This window comes from Astatotilapia calliptera, chromosome 10 (assembly GCF_900246225.1).
Source record: "Astatotilapia calliptera chromosome 10, fAstCal1.2, whole genome shotgun sequence".
Lineage (NCBI taxonomy): Eukaryota > Metazoa > Chordata > Actinopteri > Cichliformes > Cichlidae > Astatotilapia > Astatotilapia calliptera.
The window spans coordinates 21208472-21225333 of NC_039311.1; the positions used below are offsets into that span (position 1 = coordinate 21208472).

The 16862-nt window shown below is 42.4% G+C and overlaps 1 protein-coding gene across 1 annotated transcript; it reads left to right on the plus strand.

Moving 5' to 3' along the window:
- Positions 1-7253: 7253 nt before the first annotated feature.
- Positions 7254-14158, plus strand: spry4 (sprouty homolog 4 (Drosophila)). Its single transcript, XM_026182577.1, has 2 exons — positions 7254-7511; positions 9650-14158. The coding sequence occupies exon 2, from the start codon at positions 9697-9699 to the stop codon at positions 10843-10845; it is 1149 nt and encodes a 382-aa protein (XP_026038362.1). The 5' UTR covers positions 7254-7511; positions 9650-9696; the 3' UTR covers positions 10846-14158.
- The last annotated feature ends 2704 nt before the right edge of the window (positions 14159-16862 follow it).

The following is a 16862-nucleotide window of genomic DNA, read 5'->3' on the forward strand; positions in this document are numbered from 1 at the left end:
AGCCAGGCACAATACCATAACAAGCAAACAGAGTTGTTGTGATTTGTAGGAAATAGTCATCTTTCTGAATGCACCAAAGGTCCCCTGCCTACAGCCAGGAGGTTGAATTGGACTGCTGAGTACTCCTTAACAACTCAAATATTTACAGGAAGTAGACAGAGGAAATTTGCCAACTAAGTGACAGAGCTCTAAAGTGAGCTGAGGATTTATGTGGAGCTGTGGTTTTTATTGACATTTGTATTTGATTTTAAAATGCAGGCTTTTTCCTGCTGGTATTGTGTAATCAACTTCAGATTTCTGATGGGCAAATTTTGTTCAATTGCAGCTGATTGTGAATGTTTAATTAACATTTCTTCATCATTGGTTATAAATCTATTTCTCAAGGTTGATTCTTGCTCCACAGCTATTTCATGTGTTTGGGGAAAGCTGTGAGCATACAAACATGGTGTGACCTTGGAATGCACTATGAAAGTATTCAAACTCTTGAGTTTGTATTTCTGCATGAGCCCCACACAACTGGTGTTAATTGTTGAAAGATTTTAAAACGTGAAACAGGGGAAGGGGTGGGCAGAAAAAATAAATGGTGGTTTACCTGCAAGAGGAAGCTTTAGATTTAAGGTGTGAGTACCCTGTAAAGCTGTTACTGTGATTTGCATTGAAGGGCCGTCACCTAACACCGTTAACATGCTAAGACACACAAATACAGATAGAGTCAGGAAATATTAGACAGACAAACAGCAACAGATTAGTGAAAAACAAAGACAGACAGACCTAAGTGATAAGCAAAAGGTGTACTGATGCTGTAATTTGATTTAGACTGAGACATTTGGGGATTGGAGCACATCGAAAACAAAGCTGAGGATAACAATTCATACAGTAGAAGTATTTTACATTACAAATAATGAAGACTTTCCAAAGTTTACTCAGTGACATGGTAGAAAATACTTTTAACATTAAGTATGTCAAACTGCTCGTGAAGCAGATGGGGCTAATCTCAAACTCACAGCAGTAGCCAGCAGATGTGGCAGGAAGAAAAGTAGGGAGGGAAGACTCTGGAGAGAAATCCGGGCCTTTCCTTCTGTGCATGTATGCCTGGATGATCACACCGATGAGAAATCTACAATTCAACGAGCACTTCATGTGGGCCATGCCTGGAAACCAGCCAGCTGCAGACAGAAATCTTCAAGTATCCACAGTGTGTGTCTTTGTGCATGTCTGCACATCTGTGTGTGCAAGAGACATACAAAAATGTGAGCTAAAGGAAAAGGAGGCCGCCATTTCCTAATGTTTTATTATGTCTTCAGTTTTTTGGGTTTTTTTTTACAGTACCGGTACTCTTTTAAGATAGCTTTACACTGAAAATATCCCTGCAGACTAACAAGCCAGCACACTGTCATGGTCCATTCATCTATTTTTCCCCACTTCTCCAAATATGGATCAGAGGAGAGAGCAGTCTAGGAAGAGATGACCTCCTCCATTTCAGCCACCTCCTCCAGCTTTTCTGGAGGGGAAACCAAAATGTTCTTAAACCAGCTGAGAGATACAGTCACAGTCACAGTCTGTTCTGGGCTGGCTCCAAAGGCCTCCTTCCAGCTCAACATATCTCTAGCATCTCACCCAGGAGACATCCTACTCTGAACCCCGAACCACCTCAACTGAGGTGTCGCACAACATAAAAATTATTAACAGAATCAATGACAAAGGACAGTCCTGGCAGAGTGCACCTGTCACCAGGAATTAGTCTGATTTATTGCCAGCAATGCAATACAAGCTCTCACTACAGCTGAACAGGGGTCAAAGAGCCCATAACACTGAGCCCTTTAACCCATATTTCCGACGCACTGCCCAAAGTATGAACTCAAATGCTTCCTCGAGGTCTACAAAACACATGTAGATTCTTGAGAGGATAAAGAGCTGGTCCACTGATCTACAAACAGAACAGCTGCACAACATCCAGAGCCTTAAGGGACTTCAGGCAAATCAAATCAACCCCAGGGGCCTGGCTGCTGTGGAGTTTTTAATTACCTTGGTGAACTCAGCTACAGCAATGGGCAATTTATTCCCAATACAGAAGGTGCATCAGCAGGATTCAGGGGCTCCTTGAATTATTCTTTCCACCAGCTGACTAGGTTGAGTTCAGCAGCACCTGATCCCAAATGGTTAGGAAACTGCTTCCTAGTCCTGAGTCACCTGATGGGTTGCCACAATCTCCTTGAGGCTAACCAATAGTCTTGTTCCATGTCCACGGTAAATGTCCCTCACATCCAAGTTTTTTGCTTCAGCTACTGCCCTATCCTCAAATCTCCAGAGTTTCACCAGCCAACCAAGTTCCTTTCCCAACCTGTTTTGTCATCCTCCCCCACCACCTGATCAACTGACAGTTCAGTTCTTCTCTTGGTGACATCCTTATGCTCGAACAGTGAGAATGAAGAACATGTGACCAGCAGAGGTCCAGTAACATAACACCAGCCAGGTTCCGATTGGGCCAGCCTATCGTGGCCCTTTCATGTCACCCAGTAGGTCAATGGCATCCCCAGAAAAGGCAACCTAAACCACCAGTGACTCCAATATGCCCGCGCGCTCTGAACTCATTCTGCACAAACAACAGTCAAAGCCAGTGCGTTGACCCAAAGATACAGGAAAGCAAGACTCTCATTCACTGGTAAAAATCCCAATGCACCGAGGGCAACTCCAGCACTGAGTAGCAGAGGTGTGGACTCGAGTCACATGACTTGGACTCGAGTCAGACTCGAGTCATTAATTTTATGACTTTAGACTTGACTTGAAAAAATGTTCTAAGACTTGTGACTTGACTTGGACTTTTACACCAATGACTTGGGACTTGAATTGGACTTGAACCGGTTTACTTGAAAAGACTTGATATTTTACCCCAAATATAAAATTTAACACGCATATTATATAGAGATTGAAAATGTGACGTCATTCACGGGTAGAACCGCAAAGGATTCTGGGAACTCGTGGCAAGCGGTACTAGCGCACGCAGGCTTTCAATTGAAATCAGTCACACAGCGATAAAAAGAAACACAAAAATGTCAAGAAGCTGTTGTATTATTAACTGCAATAGCCGGTCGCATGACAGCCACGGGAAGCCGACGGGTAAAGAGATCGGTTGTTATCGGATTACGTCGTTGAAGAGAAATTGTTCGAGCCATGTTTCCGAAGTAACAAAGACGGGACTGGATTGCAGCCATTCAAAGATCAAATATAACGTCCCAGAACACTCCAGCTCACAGGTTAGTCTGCTCCAAGCATTTACACAAAGGTCAGTCTGCTGTTGTAGTTAATGCGTCATTTTCATAACATAATTGGTGATATAGGTTACAAGCAAGTCTGGCGCTGAACAGAAATGGTCGCGCTATGCTCCTTTGTTTATTGTGCATAAATAGTGAATTGTCCTGACACAATATTGCGTTTCGCTTCTGTTATTATGGTACATTGACAAAAACATATACTTTTATTCACAGGATAAAACGGGTTTTTTGTATCACTAATTGCCCAGTACGATTACAGCATACAGTATTATTGTCACTGCTACATTTCTGTAACGCGTACCAGAAATTATTTCCACTACTAATTAATTACCGTTAAGCTCAAAGGTTATATTAATAAACGGTTAACGAATGTGTATTTATGATGACGATTTGTGAGACTGGTAAACTTATGATACGTACGATGGTCTTTACTTTCTACACGGTGCATTTCAAGGTCCTGCACCCATCCGTCGGTAAACTGTACCTGGGCTTGTTGCAGTGACCTGAAGTTACTAAACTTCACGAGTGTGTGCACTCACAAGAACCGTATAATTATAAATATGCATATAAATATGCTACGATGAGATAGCTGACTTCATCTAACTAGCAAATGTTGTCCAGGCTACGTTGGTGATGCAGTTTTTTTTAATGTATATGATATTTTTGTCATGCGATTTTAAAGCCGGTGTTGTGCCAAAAAGTGATTTCCAGTGTTTCTGTGTATTTTTTATGTGTAATATCTTTACGTATGTTCGTAAATAGACTTCGATGAACAGGGGATACAAAGGGGTTACATAAAGAATTAAAAAATTATCTGTTTTTTAAGTATCTTTACAACTTGTACTTACATTATAACCAATCCGGTCCTTTATCCCCACTTAAAATATTTTTACAGAACTATTGTAATATTTGCTGCCATTTCTGCTGTCCTGTTGGGCAACTTACTCTTACAAAATACATTTTTAATGTTAATGAGATTTTTTTTACTGCATAAATAAAGGTTATATAAAAGTCGCTGCCAAAAACTGATTGCGGCTTGTATCTTGCTACACGAATGTTGTTTGTGGCTCAAGATGACTTTATGTCATCCATAAGGGATGCATTTGACATATGTTTAACATATTATAGCCCAACAAGTTACTTATAGCACTTTAAATATGAGCAATTGCTTTTTGGCAAATACCGGAAATCAGTTTTTGGCAGACAATCACTTTTTGGCACAACACCGGTCCTACAACCGCATCCAAGAATAACATGCAGCTTATCTCAGAACTGTCGGTGAAAATTATTCTTGGAGCTAGGTTTAATTGAGCTGCATTTTAAAGAGGTGCAATTTCACAATTTGTGTATATTTTCTAAGTTCACTATTTTGTCATGTGTTGAGAAAAACACAGATTTAAAAATTACATGGTCTAATATTTACATTTAGCATAACTGCAACATACTTTTTTCTTTTTCTTTTTTTTTAAAGACTCGAAAGGACTTGAAATTCAAAATTTCAGACTTGTGACTTGACTCGGACTTTTACACCAGTGACTTGAGACTCGACTCTGACTTGCCTGACATTACTTGAGACTTGACTTGAGACTTGAGGATAAAGACTTGAGACTTACTTGAGACTTGCAAAACAATGACTTGGTCCCACCTCTGCTGAGTAGTCCAGCCCCTCTCCAGAAGACTGGCTCCAGAACTCAAACTCTCCACTCAGGTAAGCCCAACTATATCTAGCTAATATCTCTCAGCCTCATGCACCAGCTTAGGCTCCCTCTCCACCCGAGAGGTGACATTCCATGTATCAAAATCCAGTTTCAGCAACTGGAGATCACAACCACCAAAGCCCTGACTTCTGACTGCTATGGACCCCTATGGCCTTTTCTGTATATGTAGGCCCACATGAGGGCTAGCCCATACGGCACATTCAGGCTAGGCCTTGTGAGATAAGCCCCTCCCCCAGAACTGGATGCAGAGAGTGGCCTCAATAATCCTGTTCTGGGAGCAGTAACGAGGACCATTGTTTTCTTCGTCAAGGGGATCTTGTGAATCGCACTTACTCTAGCTTCTCACCTTGGCAGACCCTACCATGGGCAAATCAATACAATTCCTGGGACCACACAGGTTTGCACACCGCTTCACCATGATGAGGTGACACTTCATCGATTTATAGACTCATTTATATGTTTAGGTCTATAAGCATTTAGACAGTGGTAAGATATTTGTAATTTTGTACACCACCGCCAGTGAATTTGAAATCAAACTGTTAAGATATGAATAAAATGCAGACTTTCTGTTTTAATTCAAATGGGTTTAATGGCCATTTTAGAAATAGATCTGATTAAAACCTGCACTTCAATCATATCTTGATGGTTTGATTTAAAATTCACTGTGGTGGCGTACAGAGCCAAAGCTCCACAAAAAAATGTGGTCCAAGTATATGTTGATCTTATAAAATGACTCCCACCAGAGCAAAACAAGAGACTACAAGAAGCTGCAAAAGTTCTCTTAAACTTAGTCATTTATGCAATGTAAATTAAATAATAGGCTATTCTTTGCAGGTGTGATTGTTTTCGTATGTCTCCTACTGCCGTACCTGACCATTTGAAACACCTCTGACTAAATTCAAATTCTTTTCAATACATGTTTTACCGACATATCACAGTAATACGCCAGTCCATCCAAACACATATTCAAAAATTGAATGCTGACTTAATTCCCTTTCTTTCTTGTATTCTTTCTTTTTTCTTCCTCCTTTTTCTTCAAAACAATAATCCCAATTTGGAGATGTAGTGGTTTCCATGGTGATGAGTGCAAATGGATAATAGGGCAACTGTTAACCTTTGACTGGTTAAAAGCCCCAAGCTGAGGGAGGGGAGGTAGGATAGTGGTGGGGAGTTTGCAGGGAAACACACACACACACACACACACACACACACACACACACACACACACACACACACACACACACACACACACTAGGATGTCAGTGAGAAAGGAAATTCGCACTCATTTCCTCCGTGTGGTTTCGGTACAAATCAACAACATCCTGTCCTTTTGTGAATCCTGCCTGCCCTCATGCTGGTTTGTGTTTCAGAGTAGGCGTTAAACCCCCCGCCGTTCTCCTACCCCTCCTCCTCCTCCTCATCTTCTCCTTTTTTTCTTTCTTTTTTTTTAACATTGCCAGAGAGGCTGTAGTCATACCTCACATTGTTGCCGAGGAAGGAAGGGCATGTCCTTGTTCGCAATAAATGTCTTTAGCTGGAACAGGAACACAAGGGGAGCGGCTATTATGAAGTCTAATCCAGAGGCATGTGACCTCCGGTATCTTGATATCCTCGTTGAGAATCCGCTGAATGAGGCAAAAAAATAAACCTCAGACGTACACTATATTTATTAAACGTTTTATATTCTCGCAGATTCTGGTATGTATTGTTTTTCTGCATCTGCATGTTTTCCATTAGACGCAGGTCGCCATCCATTCGTCAGAATCAATACCAGAGATCATATCTGCCTTCAATGAAAAAAAATTAATTAATTCATTGCAGATTTGGCCCACTCATATTCCGCTCTATCGCCTTTCTGTTACCATATTATAATCATAACAACATGTAGCATCGCTGGCTTCGTATATAAATAAATTAGGGGGATAAAAGGGTGGGGGGGACATCAGAGCCCACTCTTTATGTAAATCAGGCCTGACATTGCCCTTGTGACCAAAAAAAAAAACCCACCTCCTTCTCATTTCCTCGCCCCCTCCTTTTTCTTACACACACGCCTCATTCGCTATTTCTTCCCATTCATAAAAACGTAGGTATGGCGCCTGCGCAATGCTATTCGGAGTCCTCCCCATTCATAAAAATGTAACATCCGCATTTCAGCCCTCCCCAGTCGCGCGGCCCTGCCATTCACAAAAAAACAGAGAAAAAAAGACCAGGCATCTGCGCAGTGCCGTCCCTTTCCTTTCCTCTACCCTCCCATTCATAAAAACTCACTTCCCTCCCCCTCGGTGGTTGCAACATCATATCCAAAGCTCCGAGTCCACAACCGCAGTCGTCTTTTATGCACCAGCGAGTGGAGAATAGTGCGGGGCACCAGTTCGCCGTCCCCATACCTTGTTCTTATTACCCTGTAAAGTTTGGACTTATCTTTATCCATTATTCCTGGAGCTACTCGCTGCCTTGGAATAAAGCCTGTGCGTAAACGTCGCGCGCAGCGGAGAGATGAAAATTGTATCCTGAAACAACAGTAAGTGATCACCTCTCGTGTTTTTCCTTTCTTTCATCTCTAGATGTTTGTAACTAGTAAGTGTGTCACTGTAAAGAGAAACTGTTCGGTACTGTTCAGTGTTGCCTTCACTTGACTGGTCCTCTCAGTCTACTCAATCGCGTGCACTAAAACGCTCCTGCAAATTCTATTTTGCAACAAGCTGTTTCCGAGGGTTTGCAGTTTAGGTCAATATTTAACCACCGACTTCGGACCAAAAGCAAGGTGAAGGTATCAGAGATGGAGAACGACGCGTAGTCCAAACCGCCGCTTTTTTTCTTTTCTTTCTTTTTTTTAATATCAAATACGCATTTCAGCGGCTGTCGCATCGCTTCGTACCCCCCCCCCCCCTTTTTTTTTCTTGTCTTTATTTTTTTTCAAAGACACAATAAAAAGCAGCGGGGCAGACCCACACTTCAATCTCTGCGTGATTCGCCCTTCTCTCCAAAGCCTGTAGGTACGTTTATCTCTCGGGCGGTTCGGTTGCGTGTGTCCTTCTCGCTCTGCAGCGACTGCCTGGCTGGCACGCCATCGATGGTGTCAGGTGTTTATGCCATTAGTTTTTTCGTTTTAGCCCATTGGCTGCGACAAATCTTGTATTAATTTTCTACAATGCATTTGTTGTTGTTGTTGTTTTTTGCGTTTTGGTTTTTTGAGTGCCGTGGACGTATAATGTCCAGCTTTACACACACAGCTACGCACCGAACAGCCGCCTATCAAAACGACTCTACATTCCCGTGTCTGGTGGCACGCAATGTACCATTTCCTTTATTAAGCTTGTGTGTTTTTTTGACATTTTACAAAAACTGTTTGAATACCTGCTTATAACGCCTATATAAACATGCTATTTGTGTAAGTCGAGCTGCCGCCTCCGGTTTTTATGACTCAGTCATTGACATGTAGGGAGGGACGCGCACACACATAGACACACACACGCACACATTCGGGCTTGCACACGCATAGTTCCGGCTTGGAGCTTATAATAGTCTAGATTTGACGATCACAAGCGCTTGTGTCGGTGCCAGCTATGTCGCAACAGGTTTCTCAACCGGGCTTCTGAAAATATGAGGAATGGGAGAATCACACTGACAGCTGACGGTCAAGCAAAGCTGTGTCTACCACTGATACATTTACGAAAAAATAATACAGATGTATATATTTGCTGGGTGATGTGCGCAAGCCCAATAAATCACAAGACGAGCATAATCAAACGAAAATGATCTGAACAAGCTGATTTTTTCGTCGGTATATTTTGTTATAAGGTAACCCAAATGAATACTGTAGACAGTAGGTCGGTGAGCTGCTTTTCGTCAATATATATGTAAATAAAATGGATAAAATAAATCTGCCGAGCGCTCATTGATGAAACGGATGAAACCGATTTCTTTCAGCCTCACCATGACTGGAGCGTCTTGATTCATGCTTGCAACACCGAGTGCAGCCAGCAGCCCATTCACAAAAAACTGCAGTTCATAAAATCAGCCCCATTCACAAATCCCAGGGTCTGATCTCTGATTCAGATTCGTGTTTATGCAGTTTGCACACTGACAGATCAAATTTAAAAATACAACATTAGGTCAACTTGTATTACATGAAATAGCTGTGATTCTATAAAAAGACCTAATTTCCTTTGCCTCTTGCATTCATTTAGTCACCGTTGAAGTCTCTTTTCTGGCAACCTTCTTGTTACTTTGCCTTGTTTTGCATCTTTGAGTCTTTTGCATGCAAACCCCGCTCTCTGGTGCTCCCTGCTCTTTGGAGGGGAGGCAGTGAGAGCCCAACTTCTATTGTTCTAATGTCAAAGTTAGAATGGAGGAGGCTTAGACTGAATACCCTGTCGGTATTCAGTCTAAAAATCACCATGGTTTGGAAACTCTACATTCAAATAATTGCAAAGATCCGGTCTGGAGAAAAAAAAGATTTCTATGGAGAGACTTGTTTTAAAGATTCAGTATTTGTTTTCTGTGAAGTGAACTACTTATATCAAATGTCACGTTCGCATGCTGTTAGAGGTGTTGATCTGACATCTAACCATCTTTAATTCTCTAGTTTATTGCCATTTTTTTTATATTTTAAGATGAGATTAGTCTTAAATGTCTCTTTTGTATCTGTTTCTGCAGTATTGCTAAATGCTGCTTTAGAGAGAAGTCGAGGCACCAGCCTACATATGGAGTCCAGGGTTCCCCACCACATCCCCGGAGTGTCCTCCTCCCTCATATCTCAACCCCTGCTGGACAGTCGTGTGCCCTACGGTCGTCTTCAGCACCCTGTCACTATTTACCCCATCGACCAGATAAAGTCATCACACGTGGAGAACGATTACATTGACAGCCCTGCTGTTGTTTCTCAGCAGCCTCCCAGCCAGAAATCTTTGAACCCAAGAATCACCTGGCTAGGTCAGAATCAAGAAGCCTTTCTTGGTGCAAACCACAACCATCATCACAATCACCAACACCAAGCTCCCCAGCATAGTAGGTGCGAGCCCCACCTTCATCAGGACACCACCACCCACCCTTGGATTTCCTTCAGTGGAAGGCCCAGCTCTATCAGCAGCAGCAGCAGTACCTCATCTGACCAGAGGCTGCTGGAACACGCTGCGCCCACTCCAACAGTGGACCACCACCCTAAATTGCACCCTCACCCCGGCCCCATCAGTACAATCACTACCCAAACTCCAGGCTGCTTCAGTTCCTCAGAATCTAAGGTCCTCACTTCTTCCTCCTCTGCTTCGTCCTGCTCCTCCTCCTCTAAATCCCTTGACCTCAAGTCCGCAAAGATGCCTGTGGGAGGTGTATGCTCCGTTGGAGGTCAGCAAGGGTTGGCAGTGATTCCTTCCTCTCCGACCGAGAAGAAGCACCTCCTTCTTTGCGAGCACTGTGGGAAGTGCAGGTGCACAGAATGCACACTTCCCCGAACCCTTCCTTCTTGCTGGGTCTGCAACCAGGAGTGCCTGTGCTCTGCTCAGAGCATGGTAGATACCGCCACCTGCATGTGCCTGGTCAAAGGGATCTTCTACCACTGCACCGAAGACGAGGATGATGAGGGCTCCTGTGCCGACAAGCCCTGCTCGTGCTCGCAGGCCAACTGTTGTGCACGCTGGTCCTTCATGGCTGCCCTTTCTTTCGTCCTGCCTTGCCTGGTTTGCTATCTACCAGCAATGGGCCTAGCCAAACTGGGACAGAAATGTTATGACAATATTAGCAGGCCTGGCTGCCGCTGTAAAAACTCACAGAGCGGCGTGAGTGTCCCCGTGTGTAAAAGTGGAGCCACAGAAGCAAAATCTGGCACTCTGGAGAAGCAGCAGCAGGGATCATGATAGTGGACCAAACTGTGTGGTGGTGACCTTGCTAAAAAAAAAAAAAAAAAAAGTGGACTGGACTATACCATACTTGTTTGCTCTCTATGGATTGGACAATCCAACACCAACCCATTAAACTATCCCGTTAAACTGCTGGAAGATGACTTATGTAAAACAAAGGTACAAAGATGTTTAATAGGGTGTATGATCAAAAATGGGCCTTATATGAGGGAGGTGGCAAGTAGGAATAGCCAACAGGCCCTCTGAGATGTTTTTGTTCTTCTTTGTAAGAGTGACAAAAGAACAAGAGACAAGCTTGTGGGACTGGTATTTGTGTTTTGCGAAGATGGCCGTAGGCACAAAGTCATTGTACCTCTCTGCTGCTCAATATTTCTCAGCTAATTTTGTAATGCTTACTAAACAGAAGCTGGTTGCTGATCCACAGAATACATAGAAATTATTGATGGATGGTTAATATCTATACTTAGCCCCCACCCCCCACTCCCCACCCCAACCCAAAAGCACAGCCCAGCATTAAACATGAAAACAAGTGATTATCTATAGCGTGGTTTCAATGACAGGCCATTGCAGGAGTGAAACTAACACTTTTAACTACTCACTCGCTCCAAGGTTATCGTGGCCACCAATCTTTTAGCGTTTCCCCTCTCTTACACCTGAAAGATGCTACCTTGGTATTGCTAACATTTGATCTCCATTGAGTTTTTATGTCCAGAGTGGAGCTGTAAAAACAAACCTTTCTAGACTTTAAAATAATAGCAATTCCCCTTAACTCTCACCATGTATTGTGCATAAGCAGTTGAGATGATCACCTTACAGTGTGTTTTCCACTACGAGGTGGTGAAGCCTAGACATTCTCAAATATTTTGAATGCTGTTCACCAGTCACCTTTGACATAATGCATGTCATGACTTGCATGCTTTAGTCTAATGGTTACCCACTGTACTAGAAGTCGATTTGTAGTAGAGAAATGTGTTTAAAGAAAAAAAAAAGTAAAGTACACTCAACCTTCTCAGGGACAGTTACAGTAATCCTCTCTAGAACTTGGCCTACACCGCATGTTGATTACTAAACTGCCTAAGAGCCTGGTCTACTTCCTCTTTGCACAAAAAAAACAAAAAGGCAAAGAAATATTTAGGGGCAAAAAGGCAAGAGTGAATCATTTAAAACGAGTAAGCTAAGCTAGAGACAAACTGGCCAGAAAAAAGTGTTTCCAGACGAGAGGGGGTGCAAGTGATAGAGAGCAAAGAGGGGGAAGAGAAGGCATAGCAAAGTCGCTGTTGTGTATGTCTGCAGTCAGCCTTTGTAGAGTAAACCTGCCACTTGCACAACCTTTTTAGGAAGACGCAAACCCCTTAAAGGATGTACTAAAGCACAGTATTAACCACCTCAGCTATCTCACATTACGTTGGTGTGCACTACATTTAGTCCCCACCCCACTGCCCCCACACACAGAGCGTCTTCATCACGTTTAAATCATTATGCCGCGTAGCTGCATACGTTGAATAGCCTCTTTTTTTAATTCTTAAAGTCTATTTTTGTGGCTTGCGTGACATTTTTAGGACTTTGCCAAAGGAAGCTGTTATACAGTAGCATGCTTTTCCTGTCAGAATGATCACAGTCACGCCAGTCTGGCCACGTGGTGTTGACGGCAGCTGGTCATTATTAAAGGTGGGCTGCCCTTTAATACAGATGGCCATTTCCGTTTGGCATAAAAGCGTACTGTCTTTGTGACTCCATAACACACATCTCTGCTTCACATCGGACCTGTGACTTTCATTAGGGTGCCTAACTTTGCTTTTACTTGTACTTGTCTAGTTGCACAAAGCTATCAGACGGGGGGAAAGGGAGGGAAAAAACACACATGGTCCTTAGTCTTTAATGTATGAGGCAATATTTTCAAAACCTAGCAATTCAGCCTGAGAGAAAAGGTGCCAAAATGGGATTGGTCGTGGGACCGGGCAAATGCCTGGTCGTCTCTAGGTGGGCAGCAAAAATCACAAATGTTTTGACAATATATTTAGTACTAGAGCTATGCAGGTGAAATGTTATTTGCTGTAAATAGTTTCACAACATTTGTGTTCTTTAGAAGACACTTTTAAATGTCCTTGAAAGATTGCATGGTACATTATAGCTACGATTCAGTACAAAATATATAGAGAATATATTAGATATATATTTTGAGGGTAAGAATACGATGTTTTTGTGGTTGTGAGGAAAAGGAAAAAAGGAGAGTTTCAAGAAGAAGGTTGGGGAAAGGGGTAACAGAAATAACAGACGTTTCTATTACTTGCACTTGATTTAGAAAAGTGTGCCCGGCAATAAATTAAAGAAGAAAAAAAAAGGAGAAGAAGCAGAAAAAAAACTCCTGCTGTTTATGCTATCCATGGCTCATTAGCAGTCGAGAGGCTAAGCTAATTCCCTGGTTCCTCTCCGAGTCCTAAAGACTGTGGACTCATTGAATCCACACAGGGAGCACAATCTACCCCCATCAGCCCATTTCCTGCCGTTACTCCTCGGTGTTTCAGCTCCCTCTTTTTCTCTTCTTGCTTTTCTTTCTTCCTCGCTTCTCTCTTTCCTGCCCCGAGAAATTGCCCAACAAACATCCCTGACCTTCCATGATTGACAAACACAGCTGCTGTGCATAAACTTGTCATACCACAGAGACATGGAAAGACATGTCTGTCTCTCTTTCACTCTCGACTTGGTTTTTCTTCTCCAGTTGTGTTCTGCGCCATCTCTTCTCACCAGAGGACATTTATTTCCAACAGTTGCTGCCTTTTTTCTTTTCTTCTTTTGCTGTTACTCAGCTCCATCACTGCAAAAGCAATGCTCCTAACTTCATGTTGGCTTTATACAATCACGTGCTCGCTATCCTGTTTAAGGTGTGGAATAATCATCCAACAGCTCAAACATTAAAACCTTTTCTTTACGCTGTGACTTTTACACACCAATCCCCCTGTGTGTCATTCATTTGTGAACACGGTTTTCTTTTCTTTTCCTTTTTTCTTTTTTTTTTTTATTTAAACCCAAACAAGAGGAAAGGTCTCAAACAGTTGGGTGATGCTACTCCATTCTTTTATACCTTTACAATGTCATTGTTGGGTATTGAGAAACAAGATCTGTGCTTTTGTTTTGTGTAGATATAACAAAAAGACAAAAATCTCATATAAAAGGTTCCCTTTATAGATATATTTATTTTGAAGTTCTATTTTATATAGTATTTATTTAGATGCCAACTTTTTGTTTGTGAAGAAAGCTTATGTCGAAATGGAATGTACATTGACAATGGAAATATATATTGTTAAATATACCGAGCTGTTTGTGTCGTTACTGTTTCAACTACATAACACAGACACACACTTATACACCGTGCCATCATAACGATCATAAACCCAGAGGATTTATACTAATATGAATTATTACCACTAAAAAAGTTGACTTATACTGACATAAAGATAGCAGCACCAACAAACTATTATCCCCCCCCCCCCCAGTGGCTCTATGCCCCTCTAGTGGGGTCTGCCCCACAGTTTGAGCCACTACTTCAATGTAAAAAATATATTATATACTGCTTCATTTCTGACCCAAAGTTTCCGCTACTCAAAGTTAATCGTTTTCTTCTTTTTGGCTGCTCCCTTTAGGGGTCGCCACAGCGGATCATCTGCCTCGATCTGACCCTGTCCCTAGCATCCTCCTCTTGGGCACCAACCCCATTACTCACAGTAGTGCTGCATGTGTACATCCCAAAAAGGTTGATATGCCTCTGTAGGTCAAGATTTCCATCTACCGGTCACTGTTTACAAACCTAAGGTGAATTTTAAAAGTTAATGAAACCCTCAATCTGGAGCTAGATGATTTTCAATAAATACAGTTGGGGTTTTTTTTGCTCTTGACATACATACATGAGTTCAATAGAACTCAAGCTACAAGTGGACTACAAATGAAACCAGAAAGCATCTGCTACCAAACAGTTTGGTGAATCACATGCACATATCTAAACAGGAGATAGGTTTGTATGTGGGTTTTTTTTTTAACTGCTTACAATAGCAACCGATCACTTATAAGCTGAATTTGAAGATTTTTTTTTAACATTATGCAGTCTGTAAAAGACCAGCGAGGCGCTTTAGTCTCTTTATTTCAACAGTTCAAATTCCCGAGGTCTCCCTTCCTGTGTCTGAATAGGTCGCTCTCTATAAAACACTGGTAGAGCAGCAAAGGCCAAATAAATCTGTATGACCTTAAACAGAAAGAAAACATTACATAAGGAACAGGAAATGATCCGCAGACCCCTCAGGACGACGTAACATGAGACAGGAACTAGTCAGGATGCTTAATTCATATCAGAGCTTGATGACTGCAGTGTGTGTGTGTGTGCAGGTTTAAATGTGTGTTTGACTTGTAGGTTAAACTCACTTCCTTTTAGTTTGAAGGGGTGGTCTGTTATAATCTGGATGTGTAACATTCCTTTCTCTCAAAAGCGCCACCTTATAAAGCCAGAGCACATACGGCTTCTTCCTGTCACACACACCTACACACACATTGTTGTCATCCCCCAACCCCCTCCCCCAGAACACCTGTGCTGCTCTTACCTTTTGGTGTTCTTCCTCCCTTTACGCAACCCCCCAGCTCCCAACCCCTCCACCTCCCGCGCATGTACTCGTGTACTGGGTGTTCACCTGGATGCACCTGGGAGAGGAAAGTGAATGAATTACAACAGAGTTTGTTAGGAAGAGAAGAGAAGAGAAGAGAAGAGAAGAGAAGAGAAGAGAAGAGAAGAGAAGGGAAGGGAAGAGAAGGGAAGGGAAGGGAAGGGAAGGGAAGGGAAGGGCCTGGCCTTCCAGCATCACATAAAGAAGATGTTTCCGCTGTAAAAGCCCTGCAGGCGCTGCTGTGTCTGCTCCAACAGGTGAGATCAGAGACCAACCTGCCTGTTTACCTGCCGGTCTGTCAGCACCCACCTGGGACAGCACACATATACACACACACACACACACACACACACACACACACACACACACACACACACACACACACACACACACACACGCACATGCAAACACCTGCATTTGACTTCCTCCACACCTACATTGTCATCTCCACCCTATCAGGCCACATACATATCATCAACACAGGAAGCTGCAGCACAGGCAAGTGGAAAAGAAAGCATTTATTATCAGCTAGTACTATGACACAGCCTAGATTCAGTGAAGAACCCGTCCCGGGTCGGAAACTGTGCATGCAAATAATTATTTGTGCTGTGGTTTGGCTTGCTGTGCTACAAAAAGGTTGGGTTTACCACAGAAGACAATGCAAGGACAGCAGCCAGAAACTGGTTGAAACTAATATTTCAAAGTTTTTGAATGTTTACAGTGCTTTTTTTTAAGTTGTTAAGCTGTGCAAGTGAGAGAAACTAGTACAAGATTCAGGTCCTCTTGTTCTGCTTCATTTGCAATGTAATTGTTCAGTCGCAAGAATAAGGTCGTCACACCCAGCACACACAAACACATCATCATGTTGTAGTAGTTCTGTTGTGTGGGTCTTTTCTCACACAAGCAGGCTAATCAAAATAATGTAATAACACATAGAATAGATTTCATAACCAAGTGCAACCCTTGTTATTATATAAAAGGAGAATACGGGGAAACAGAGGGATTTTTATCTATGTATATTGTAAAAATGTGCTAGCGGCCCTCAGGCTGCCAGGGACTTTGTTCCAGCTAGTCACGTGATCAAGTGTGTGCACTGGTTTAAAGCGTCACTGAAAGCAAAAGTTGCGCTGCAATAACACAGGACAAAGGGATCATCAGGTGTGACATCCAGGTGGTATAATCTGACTTGAACCATCCCACATTTGTCTTCTTATCGGCTGCATTTCACAACCAGCAGAACTTGCTAAGTCATTGTATCAGCACACACTGATGTGACCTGAGATACCACTTAAAGGGATAAACCAACTTTTTTTTGTTTTCTTTCCAGTGTGAATCTGCATTTAGGTAACATATGTTAGACTAATT